This window comes from Haemorhous mexicanus, chromosome 8 (genome assembly GCF_027477595.1).
Source record: "Haemorhous mexicanus isolate bHaeMex1 chromosome 8, bHaeMex1.pri, whole genome shotgun sequence".
NCBI lineage: Eukaryota > Metazoa > Chordata > Aves > Passeriformes > Fringillidae > Haemorhous > Haemorhous mexicanus.
The window spans coordinates 10,598,637-10,610,843 of NC_082348.1; the positions used below are offsets into that span (position 1 = coordinate 10,598,637).

At 44.1% G+C, this 12,207-nt stretch overlaps 1 protein-coding gene across 1 annotated transcript in view; it reads left to right on the forward strand.

Annotated features, from left to right (window-relative positions):
* Positions 1-10,426, forward strand: part of ADCY5 (adenylate cyclase 5) — a 203,893-nt gene extending 193,467 nt beyond the window's left edge. Inside the window, exons 16-21 of the mRNA XM_059852713.1 lie at positions 2,785-2,811; positions 3,604-3,736; positions 4,857-5,120; positions 5,449-5,653; positions 6,400-6,524; positions 7,871-10,426. Coding sequence (XP_059708696.1) covers positions 2,785-2,811; positions 3,604-3,736; positions 4,857-5,120; positions 5,449-5,653; positions 6,400-6,524; positions 7,871-7,999 — 883 coding nt within the window. The 3' untranslated portion in view covers positions 8,000-10,426. The remainder of the gene's footprint in view (positions 1-2,784; positions 2,812-3,603; positions 3,737-4,856; positions 5,121-5,448; positions 5,654-6,399; positions 6,525-7,870) is intronic.
* Positions 10,427-12,207: the final 1,781 nt, after the last annotated feature.

The window sequence follows — 12,207 nt, forward strand, 5'->3', positions numbered from 1 at the left end:
TGTGGTGGCTCAGCCCCACAGAGGCACTCACTCACTGCCCTGTGCTGGGATGGGGAGAGAGTTGGAAGGGGAAAAGTGAGAAAACTCATGGGTTGAGATAAAGTCAGTATAAGGGACAGAAAAGAGAGAAACTAATAATAGAAATAATAATAATAATTTAATTAGAATAGACAAAAAAAGTGATGCACAATACAGTTGCTCACCACTTGCCAGCCAACGCCCAGCCAGTTCCTGAGCAGCAGCTCCAGGCCAGATTTCCCCCCAGTTCCAACACTGAGCATGATGCCACATGGTATGGAATATTCCTTTTGGCCAGCTGGGGTCAGCTGTCCTGGATGTGTCCCCTCCCAGCATCCTGTGTCCCTCCCGCCTGCTCACTGGGGTTGTTGAGGAGCTGAAAAGTCCTTGACTTAGTATAAACACTGCTTAGCAACAGCTAATACATCAGCATGTTATCAACATCATTCTCATACTTAATCCAAAACACAGCCCCACACCAGCTAGGAAGAAATTTTACTCTATTCCAGTGGGATCCAGGACAATTTGTTTTGTCCAAAGAGTTCCATGGATGGGTATTTATTGCCCCAGTGTCTGGAAGGCCATTTGTGTGAAATGGGAGCTCAGCATGTAGCACAGAGTTCAGAGATGAACCTTATTGTCCAGCTGATACTAAAAAAACAGAAAAGCCACCATGACCTTATACTACTTTAATTGGGTGCCCATTGTAGCTACATAATTAGTGTCTGCTCTGCAGCCACTATGGTACTCTGACTAATTAGAAGTGATGCAGATGTCACTTCACACTTCTGTGTACAAACCAACCCAGCATGCAGGCAGCTGAAAGGCTGATTACAGCACGTTGGGAATTGCCAGACTTGGCTGCAGCCACACCAGTGTGTGACACATGGAGTGTGACTGCATGCACAGGGCTATGGTGTTACCTTTTTTCTCTGCACAAGATAAAACTAATGCATTGCTTTAAAGATGTGATGGGCCAATGTGATCTTCTAAACTGAGTTCCTGCACAGGGAAGCCCAAAGAGCTTTACCCTGTGATTTGTTCATCAAAGCCATCATTTCTGTTCCAGCTGTCTGTCTTTGCAACTATGGCTGGGAAAAGTGAGATGCTCTGGTCCTGTCTCTAAAATGAACTGCCTTTCCTGCTAAAAATGTGCACTTCACTTGAGCAGGAGTGTAGTTAGCAAGCTTCTCTCTGTGTTCTCTTCCAGTAATTAAAGAACCATCTGCTACTGGAAATGTCTGTTCCATGGGGGAACAACCTACCCATGCAACACCCCTACTGCTTGCACTGGGCATCTTCACTTATCCAGAGAGTTATTGTAAATACTGGCTTGCTGCACTTCTGTAATGTGGGAGCCTCTGATCAAGGCTTTAGAGCAAGAGTAACACCCACAGTGAGCTGCAGCCTCAGTACTAAGGGTCAGATCTGCCATGCTCCCATCCTAAGGGAGAGTGATAGGGAGGGCAGTCAGTCATCCTTGGCCAGGTGATTTAGGGAAGCAGGGGAATCATACTCCGTGTGGCAAGTGTCTCCAGCTAGATCCAGCCTTTCTTGGGGGGCTCCCCAGGCTTTCCAAACCATGTCCGTGTCCAAGCACACATGTTCAGGGCTGGAACTGGCCAAGAGCCACGCAATAGATTGTGTGCAAGACAACAGTGGGTTGCAAAATCCATGTCAGAAGAAATTCCATGCTCAGAACTGCAGAAAATGTCTTGGAACAAACAAGGTTAGAGGGTCATTATGCTTTTATTTTTTGATGTTATGCCCAGTTAGGTTCCCTTGCCTATTTTGATTTTGATCATTTTGATGTCTGATTGTGTAGCAGGAACATGTAAGGTTCCCTCCAACCCCATAAAACTGTGGCCTGAAGCTCTCTGGAGAGCTGTCACATTCTCAGGCTAATATCACATTGGTAGCCTGCAAAGTTCTAATTGCATCAATGACACTACAGTAATTTAAACACTGATCTCTTTCCTTCCATTTCAATGGTGTTTTAAAAGATGCTTGTGCATGGTTCTCAGCCACCTAACACTCAACCCACACTCGAGAACAAAGCCAGCAGCATTAAGCAATCAATCAATCAATCAGGAGTTCAGACAGCTGCTACCTACCAGAAAGCTCTGTTCTGTGCTCTCAGTGCCAAAAAGCACACCTTCCATCTCCCCCAGCAGCTCTGACACACGTGGGTACTTTGCAGAACTGTCAATAGTAATAGGAATGTGCTAAAGGGTTTTCTTCAGTGCCCTTGTGTGTGGTACCCAGAGCTGGGCACAAGCTGGCAGTGAGGAATGTGCAGAAGAAGGGAGCAGGATTAGAGTTAAAGGAATTAAACACATCTCCATGCCACAATAAAAGGAAAAGAAAATAGCTATCCCTCACAAGATAAAAAAGCCCAAAGCTTTCTTCCTTAGGCCAAATTTTGTAGTCTGACCTAATGAAGCAGTGATCGATGCACAGGCATTTGCCAAGCATCCCACACTGACATTAAAATCCCAAATTATTCTCTCACTCTTAATGCTTCTTTGATATTTTACCCACATTAACCATGTCACACTATCGCTCTGGAGTTTTGAGTGTAGCTCAGAAGCCTGTTTTCTCCTCCCCCTCCCATCTTTTAGTAGTGTTCTGCTTCCAAAGAGCTGTAGCCCCACACAGTGTTAGAGGTGCCACACTGCAGAGGCGCTGTGCAATGATGTGCAGAAGGGCAGGAGCTGCAGGGAGCCAAACACTCCACTGACCTTGTGTTTGTGCTTTTTTTTTCAGTGTGTCTTTAAATGATACATCCTCATGGTGAGTCACTTTGGCATGAATTATTTTACAGGTCTTTGTTGGTAGGTATTTTCTGTTCACAAGGTGCAATAGCAGCACATTGACTCACCAGCAGTGTCTGGTGTTTGTGCATTGCTGTGAGCTGGTACAACAAAATGCAGGTGCCCTGAGTGGCCTGAGTGTTGCCCTTTTGTATGTACAGCTATTCTCAGAGCATCCTCTTTCCTGTGGGATTTATGTCAGCTCAGGGATTATTTGTAATACAATTTAAAGGTTTTATCAAAATATTTTCATACTGTGTAACTCAGTAATTCATATTTAACAGTTTTTATTTGCCTGCTTGTCAGAGGAGGTGTGAATGTGCCTTAGTGCTCTTTTCAGCTTACAGAGCACTTACACAACAAAGCCCATTAAGAAGTGACTAATTAGAGAAGCCATGAGTTAGAGCAGTTCCCTACTCAGGAGCCTGGAGAAGCTAGTGCAGGAGGATGAACACAGTCTGAGGAGCTGTCAGCATTTCATGCTGTCACCCTTAGCATGTATGGCCATTCTCTGCAGAGTGCCCTTTGTAACAAGCACAACCCTTTCTAAGAAGCTGGATTGCTTTTCCAATTTCCAGGTCCTCCTCTAGAAACTGGTACCCATGAGCCAGAGTCTCCAGCTTTTTGTAAAGGTTTGTCCCTTTACCAACACAGGTTTGAGGGGAAAGGGAAAAAAAAGCCTGAGAGGCTGGTTAGCCTTAGTGTGGGAAGTGTGGGGGTGGCAAGGCCATTCTCCAGTCACAGGGAAGTTGTGCTCTCTCCTTGGCTGCAGCCCCCCGGTGGCGACACGAGTCGCGCTGAAGATTGTGACCCCTGTCATCATCACTGTCTTTGTCCTGGCACTGTACTTGCATGCCCAGCAAGTGGAATCCACTGCAAGGCTTGATTTCCTCTGGAAACTTCAGGTTAGTGGGTGTTGGCTGTGGGAGGATCACATGTGGTCTTTGGTGTTAATATAAAATGACTGAGCTCTTCACTGTCAAGTTGAGGAGTGTGATAAAGTGCCTTTGAATTTAATCTGAAACTGGCTTATAACTGGGCATACTAATAATGCTCTGCTCTTCTTTGGTGCTTTGCATACTCTGTGCATCTCATCCCAGTTATTCAACCCCATTTTTCCTTGTAAATGCACCTTGGATGGTCCCTGTGGTAAAAGGTTATAGATCTGAAGGCTGAGATTAATGAATTTGGGCAATTGAACTGTTACTGCTGCAGGAACATGTAATGTAACACAATTTATAAATATAGGAAGCTCATATACGCTGCTGAATTGTTTCCCAGAGTTCAGTGAGCTTTAGTTCGCTGTGCTCAAGGGTGTGAAAGATTCACATTTGCATTTTCATTCAGTTTTCTGTTAAGCAGTGGGAACTGGCTCAATGTCCAGCCTTCATTAGCCCCCAGGCAGCAGTGCTGGCTAACCAACACGCTGTGGATAATGCCACACTGTGCTCCTGTCCCTGGATTCACTGGAAATGTTTTCACTACTTGTGCCCATGAGTGATGTTGGGGCCCTGTATGTGATTCCCCAGCAAGCAGGACAGGCCTGGGCTCTGGCCAGCACTCACGGCTGGGGAGCCACAGGACTGCAGGTTTTATTTAGATTTTCTGCCTTCTGGGTGGCAGGACATCATTCTAATTATAGGTCTTTGTGGTTTGAGTACAAGGCACTGAGGAAGCAACAATTAATTAAAGCTCCTTGGGAAGCAGATAAACATTGTAATCCTCATTTATAAATGGTATAACAATGGAGGGAGCGAGCTCAGTGGTTAACCAGTTCAGGGCTCAGAAATACAATGCTGGATTCTGGCATTATTCTCTGCCTGCTTTTCCATACAGGTGTGCACAAAGAGATGGAACATTTTCCGCTGCAAAACACGAGTTTCTGCATCTCTCTGGCTCTGCTCTGCTTTGCAGTTTCCCCCTTTCTATTTCTGCCCTCACTGCAAGTTAATTTTCAGCTTTTTTCCCCTCCCCAGAGCAGCTCCCCAAAGATTAAGTGCATCCCTGTGTCTCCCCCTACCCTAGGCCACCGAGGAGAAGGAGGAGATGGAGGAGCTGCAGGCCTACAACAGACGCCTCCTGCACAACATCCTGCCCAAGGACGTGGCCGCGCATTTCCTGGCGCAGGAGCGGCGCAATGACGAGCTCTACTACCAGTCCTGCGAGTGCGTGGCCGTCATGTTCGCCTCCATCAGCAACTTCTCGGAGTTCTACGTGGAGCTGGAAGCCAACAACGAAGGGGTGGAGTGTCTGAGGCTGCTCAATGAGATCATTGCTGATTTTGATGAAGTAAGTCACAGAAAATCTGGGTGAGCAAAGTGAGCTGAATCCATGAGTTTAGTTGGGCTTTGCTGAGCTCCTGAAGGAGGGTGGTTTATTGAATCCATGGTTCATTTCTCCTTACTCTGGGAGTCTTCAGTTTTATCTTTTTTCCACACAAAATCCCTTCTATTCCCTTGTCATTCCTTTGAATATCTAATCCCCTTTCTTGCTCTCTCTTCCTGGCTCTGTCAACTATTTTGTAATGCTTGCAGCAAGGTGGGATGTGTGGCGTGGACATTACCAGCATCTGTGCGCTTGTCAGGGTTTATTTGCTTCTTTTGCTCTTGTGACACAGATAATAAGTGAAGACCAGTTCAGGCAGCTGGAGAAGATCAAGACCATTGGCAGCACCTACATGGCTGCCTCAGGCCTCAACGACTCCACTTACGACAAGGAAGGGAAGACGCACATCAAAGCTCTGGCAGATTTTGCCATGAGGTTAATGGACCAAATGAAATACATTAATGAGCATTCATTCAACAACTTCCAGATGAAGATAGGTAATGTCCTTATGCTCACAGGATTCCATGTAGGTAGTGGTCATTCTGAGGTGGGGATTTTATGGACAGTAAAAACCACAGATATTACATTAGCTGTACAGTGATGTTGATTGTCTGGTGGCTGGTGACCACTTCGGCCTCTATGAAACATCACAGTAGTTTTTTAGGTTGTAGCAGCATCACTCAAGCTCCCTAGGGAATTAGAAGCAGTGTAGCTCCTGCCACAGTGTGGTCTTACATAGTGGTTGACCTTGGGCTCATTTGGCCCCTGTGCTTCCAGCTCTGGCAGACTTGGACATTAAATTGTCTTTCAAGTCAGGGAATAAAAAGTGACAGAAAAGGAAGAAGAAATTTGAGGATGTCAAGTGTGGTCTTTGTTCTGGAAGGCTCTGGGCTGCTGCCTTGCAGGCCCTCAGCATTGCAGCATGTATGTGCTGACTTCAAGTGAGCAGTTTGCTTGTTAGCCAGGTGGCAAACAAATCTTATGCCATTATCTGGCACTGGAAAGTAGCTCTGGATTGAGCAGATCCAGCCCGAGCTGCCAGTCAGTTGGGCATAACTGATGGATCATGGATCAAAGAAGCCAAATTCTATTTTTACATGTCTCTCCCCACAGTTTGGCCATAGCTTTACATGTCAGGGTAAAGCACAGCTAGAACCAGTGAGCCTCAGGATGGATTTTTACTGTCTGAAAAATAACCTGCCTCAAGCAAATGGATCTGAGCATATTTCTCCTCTCCTTCCAGGCCTCAATATTGGTCCTGTTGTAGCTGGGGTGATAGGAGCCCGCAAACCCCAGTATGACATCTGGGGCAACACAGTGAATGTAGCCAGCAGAATGGACAGCACAGGAGTGCCTGACAGGATTCAGGTAAGGCAATCCCTGGAAAACTTACCCTGCCAGCCCTGTGTCACCTATACATTTTGAAACTTAATTAGAACTGAAATTTTGGTTTCATTTTATTCTTTTATTCCATGCATTGACCTGCACAGAATGGAAAGAAAAGGCACTTAGGGAATGCGGGTGGTACCAGCAAGTTTTGTCTTTTAATCGTGTCCAACATTGCAACCTTTGTTTAAAAGCTTGCACTTTAGTTCTGGGTGGAAGTGCTGAGCTGAGCCTCCTTCCCTGTGTGCCTCACTGGCACTGAGCACAGTCCTGCCTGATCCCTGCTCACACGTGCTGCTCAGCTGTGTGAGGTGTTTGTGACTCAGCCCTGTATTTCTGTAATTCGCGTTGCTGCTCATTGTGCCATGTGTGGTGTGAGGCCAGCAAGGGTCCAGGCATCAGCAGGATGGGGATACACAACAGAGAGAGAGGATTGTTTAAGGGGTTAATGGGATCTGTCTGATAATCACACATCCTCGGCCTTCAGATGTGACCTTTCCAGTGAGTGATTCAATTCCAGTGTCCTGCTTTTGCTGAGCCAATGTTCACAGTAACAGAATATCATTCTTTGGGAAAACACTGAAGGGTTATAAAAATAGAGCAGCTGATGTAAAGCCCAAGAGGGGCAACCATGCTGTTTCCTTGCCTGTCAGTTAACTGGATCAATACTTAGGCATCACCCTTGAGATGGTCTGTAAAGCCACCTGAAAAAAAGTGGGAAATTATATTGTAATAAATAAATACCTCAGGAAATCTGGTTTTTAAAACTTCTGTTGTTCTGCAGCACAAGTGATTATTTTTGACTGACATCTGCAGAGACAATTTGGATGCTGGCTAGAGTATTCAATTTGATCAGTTCTCTCCCATTGCCCACTACCTTCTCCTTCATAAAAACAATCCCTGACTCCTAAACTGTACATCCACTGTGTAACTTCTAGGTAATTTTTGAGGCTATTTTAGTAAGCTTGACCTGTTTTCCTCCTGCCACTCCAGCGATACAATGAATGCATCTGAGCAGACTGAACTGACTGCTGTTCTTTAAAAAATGTGACTAATTTGGTACGCCTAATCCAGCGACCTCCTTGAAAAATGTAGTTTCCTCAGTTGTGAGCTGTGTGTCACATCTGTACTTTCTCAGGTTCTAATGGTTGTGTTTGTTCAGCAACTTGTGCCAACCTTTCAGTTAGTGATTGATGTGCAAACGTTGATTGACTTAGAAACAAAACAACTGATCCTACTTTATTTTGTCCATGGATTACTCCAAAAGCAGCTGGAAAGATTGTGTGGAAGACGAGGCAAGCACCTGTTGACTCTTGTTTGTTCTGCAGGTAACCACGGACATGTACCAGGTTTTAGCAGCCAACAACTACCAGCTGGAGTATCGAGGGGTCATAAAGGTCAAAGGCAAAGGAGAAATGACCACCTACTTTCTAAATGAAGGGCCTCCAATTAGTTAGCACCGACTGCAGCGCCACACAAAGATGGATTTTGCATTACCCAGGATTGTGAATAGGAGAAGAATAATTTTTTGGTAGTGAAGCTGAACATTCGGTGCAGTTGAAATTTCATCCCATGACTCTAGAGCTGGTATCAGCAAATTCTTTGGCCACCCATCAAGAAAAGCAAGAGAAAGAAACCACCTTGGAGTTGTTCCTGGCTGAGTGCTAAGTTGACCAAAGATGTGCACTACAGAGTTCACAGATAAGACATGAATTCGGCATTTTTAAAAAGGCTGCTACCACAGGATGGCATAAGAAGCTATTTAAGTATTTATTGACGCAACACAACATTTACTTGGTTGAAGGAATGTATGATTCACTACAAAGCATTATTTTGGAATGGATTTGCACTCCCATAATGTTTCCATCCCATACTGCCAGCTATTTGAAGTGTACCACTGTGCTTTTATTAGCTGTTTTGAATGGGCTTTCAAAACTGACACCCACTGATGCAGCACACAAAAAGGCCTTTTAGAAGGGCATTGGTAATGTTTTAGTGTGAAAAGACCTTATAGCCTTGCCCCCTCTTTTTCCTTCTTCTCCATGGCTAAATGACTGCTCTTCTGCGTGGGGCTGGCACACCTGATGAAGGGGAAGATCAGGATAAAGGAAGATGGCTCTACAACTATATTTATTAAAAAGTCGTCTGTGCTCTTCTTTGGTATCTATCAGTTTACATGGGAAAGACTAGATGTAAACAAGAGACGCTTTGTGGGGGGAACTCCCCTGAAATTTGTTGTGGGTTTTTTTGTATTTTTTATTTTGTAATATTGAAAACATGGAGATCTAACAGATATACCAAATTCTATATTTTGTAAATTATATATAAATTAGAAGGCAGGCTGTCCACACCAAGGTGTGGGGGGAGGTGTATATAACCTGTAGACTTTCGTGTAATTTTTTTCTGTGTAATACTCTGAACACAGACTTGGCAGTTTTCAGATTATCACTATACAATCAACCAACAACAAACAGGTGAGTTTGCAGGCTGAATCAGATGCATTTTAAAATGAAAATCCAGAAAAATCTACAACCCCAAAGAAGAGGAAAAACCCGCGGTAGTCACAGAATTGTTCCGTGCAGCATTCCAGCGGAGGGTGGCAGCTTCCCCATGGAAACAGGACCTTTGAGTTATAGCTCCTGAGACAGTATCAAACGTGTCAAAAAGAGCTCTACCCAAATCTTCTAACTCTTAACAGGAGCTCTTATGAGAAAAGGAAAAAAAGCTCATTTGAACTTTTCTTTTTAAAATTTTCATTTTTCATAGATGGTCTTAATAGAATCCTGCTGATCTGAGAGTTGTCTGACATTGTAACTGCCATGTGACATTACAAGGAACTATGTGCTGCAGCATCGAGTTTACTTTCCTGTAGTAAGCACTTATTTAAACTGATTCACATATTTTCAAGGAATTAGGTGATCTTCAAAAAAGATTATGATGGCAAGTGTGTATATGAGGTGGTCAACCTTAAAATAGTGCCATTGATACTGTGTTGGGCATCTTTATCACTAGTGGGGGGGGTTTCTGAATAGTTCACTGTTATCATTTATGTACCTTTTCTAACTCTGAAAGAAAAATCCCTTGATATTTTATTAAAAAAAGAAAATTATTTAAAAAAGCTATATTTTTTATATTCTATGAGGGGAAGGTTTTGATATTGAATTTGGCTAGCACTAAAAATTACTCCAATCTTTTGACATTTAATAAACTTCTTTTCCACTCTTCTCAGGGCAGAATTATTGTAGTACTCACAGCATAATGATTGCACTATGGTGGTGGCGATTTCTTTTTCCTACTCGACAACGAGAATAAGTGAAAATCCATGGACTTGTCTTAATTAATTTACTCTATTGCTAAGCATGACCCGAGCATTAAGCCATTTAAACATGAGCTTAAATGGCATCTCCCCTTTCCTTCTCCCTTCCACTAAGAAACATCTCTGAAAAGTATAGTATATTGACTTCTGTAAAACTGCCAAGTCTGCCCTTGTACTATACTTTTGATCCTTCACATCTTTCCTGGTTTGCAAAATAAGTTGCATCACGGTGTTATGCCTTTCTCCCCTCCTCCACCTCCCATCCCCTTTGTCCCTCACTGAGTTTCATTTCCTTCATGCCATACACTTGATTTTAGGTTTGCTTTCTGCTTTCCAAAAGTCTGCAGTCTTATTAACTTTTGATTCACCTTATGAAGTTGTGCTGTCAATGAAATTTCAAGTCCCCAGTATCTCTAGCTGTGATTGTTGACAGTGTGTCATGATCATTTCAAGGGGTATTCACACACTCTTTACTCTGGATCTTGCAAAAATGGATACAGTTATGATTTCCCATGGAAATTGAAATCTATTTAAGTAATTTAACTATATTAAACACTGTTTCACTGGTGATGTGTCTCTGTTTTATTTTAGCTGCAGCTGGCTGGTGAGATAACACTTAAGTTGTGTAGGAGATGCTGGATCTGCAAATAGAAACGTCCAGCTCTTGTCTGGCACTGATGGATGCCCTGGTCCTTTGCACTGCCCCATTATGGCTTGGCTACCCAGCAAACATCCCCTGGGTCCTTCTTGTGCTCCCAGCTGCCCCTGGAATCAGTCTCAGGGCAGCTGACAAAATACACCAGCGTAACTGAACAGCTTAAATTTGTGTGTGTGTGTCCTATTAAAAAAAAAAATAAAGTTTGTATTTTCAAAAGCACATATAACCTTTGCCAAAGAATTCCCCAGGTATGGTACTTGTCCTCTCAAGGACACTGGAAGGAGGCAGCACTGCTGCCAATGCAACATTTTCAATCTTTACACGTAAAGGTAAACACTACACATGACTGTACCAATTAACAGGAGCCTTAGGTAGAGCTGAGAAACAAAACCCTGCAGCTTCCAGCTAACTTCTTTTAGTTGAGAAGACATTACACAGGCAGCTGAAAATCAAATGCCCTACAATCTGTTATAGGTTAGGAGGGATTTTATGAGTGTAGTGAGAACACAGCTGCAGGAACAAAAAGCCATGAAGCATTTCAAGTACCAGTCTTTATGAAAATCGGTGGAGAACTATGTAATACTCTCTGTGCTCTCCTAAATAATCATACAAACAGCAGTTTAGGACATTGCCTGATGTAAGCAACTTTTTTTAACTATCAGGAGAAGGGTATTCCCCTGGGCAGGGAAGGCAGGAGTCTCCAATGCTGTGCCCTCTCATTTCAATTACTGTACACAGACTGGCTGTATAGTTTTCCCCAAACGCATCTTTTTCCCACCCAGAAAGGATTTTGATGAGTTTTAAGGTGTTTAGCCACTTCTCCCCAACACAGATCCAGCTACATCAAGTATCTGCCTGCACTTAAAAAAATGATACATTTGGGACACACTGAATTTCTTAGATGTGTGTCCTGCACTGCAAATATCTCCAGCCTGGCTGTTTATGTGTTACACAACATCCACAGACACCAACACCTGGCCAAAAAGTATGCCCAGAGGCAAATATTTTCATTCTGTTAAGTTTCTCAACTGCTCCTCAGGGCACCATCACTTCCGGACTGAGTTTAGGAGTTGTCAGAGAGAGCAAGCTTGGGATGCTGCTGGGAAAAGGGCAGCTCAGCTGTTTTAAAGCTGAGAAAACTCAAATTTCCTTGTTCTTGACCCACTTCATCCTTGCAACTGAAGGAGCAAGTAGGCTCTGGGGAGAAAACTGAATTTCAAGCTGGATGGGGGGCAGGAGCAGCAACATTTTCCTGCCATTTGGGAGCCAGATAGTTTCCTGTGAAAAGCAGAGTTACATATTTTCTGTCCCTGAGCACCTCTTAGTCCCTGCCTACCCTGCTCTGCCCTGGCACTTGCCTGCAGAGCAGGTGAGGTGGCTGCACTGCGGGGGCCAGCCCTGTGCTGTGGCTCCCCTGGGAAAGGGGCGGGGGTGCCAGCAGGGAGTTACCGCAGCAGGAGAGCCCAGCACTGACACGCCCAGAGGGGCAGGAGGGCGCAGGCCTTTCAGTAAAAAGCTCCAGGGGACAGCAGCTGCGGTCAGCTTCCCTGTAAGCAGCTGGCCCCAGAGATCTTTTAACAGAGAATTTCAGATGCAAATACACCTACCTTTTTAAGTCAGGCAAGCCTTTGGTCATTCCTTCCTGAAAGCAAATACAGTGACACCTTATTGAAAGATAAACATTTTATTGT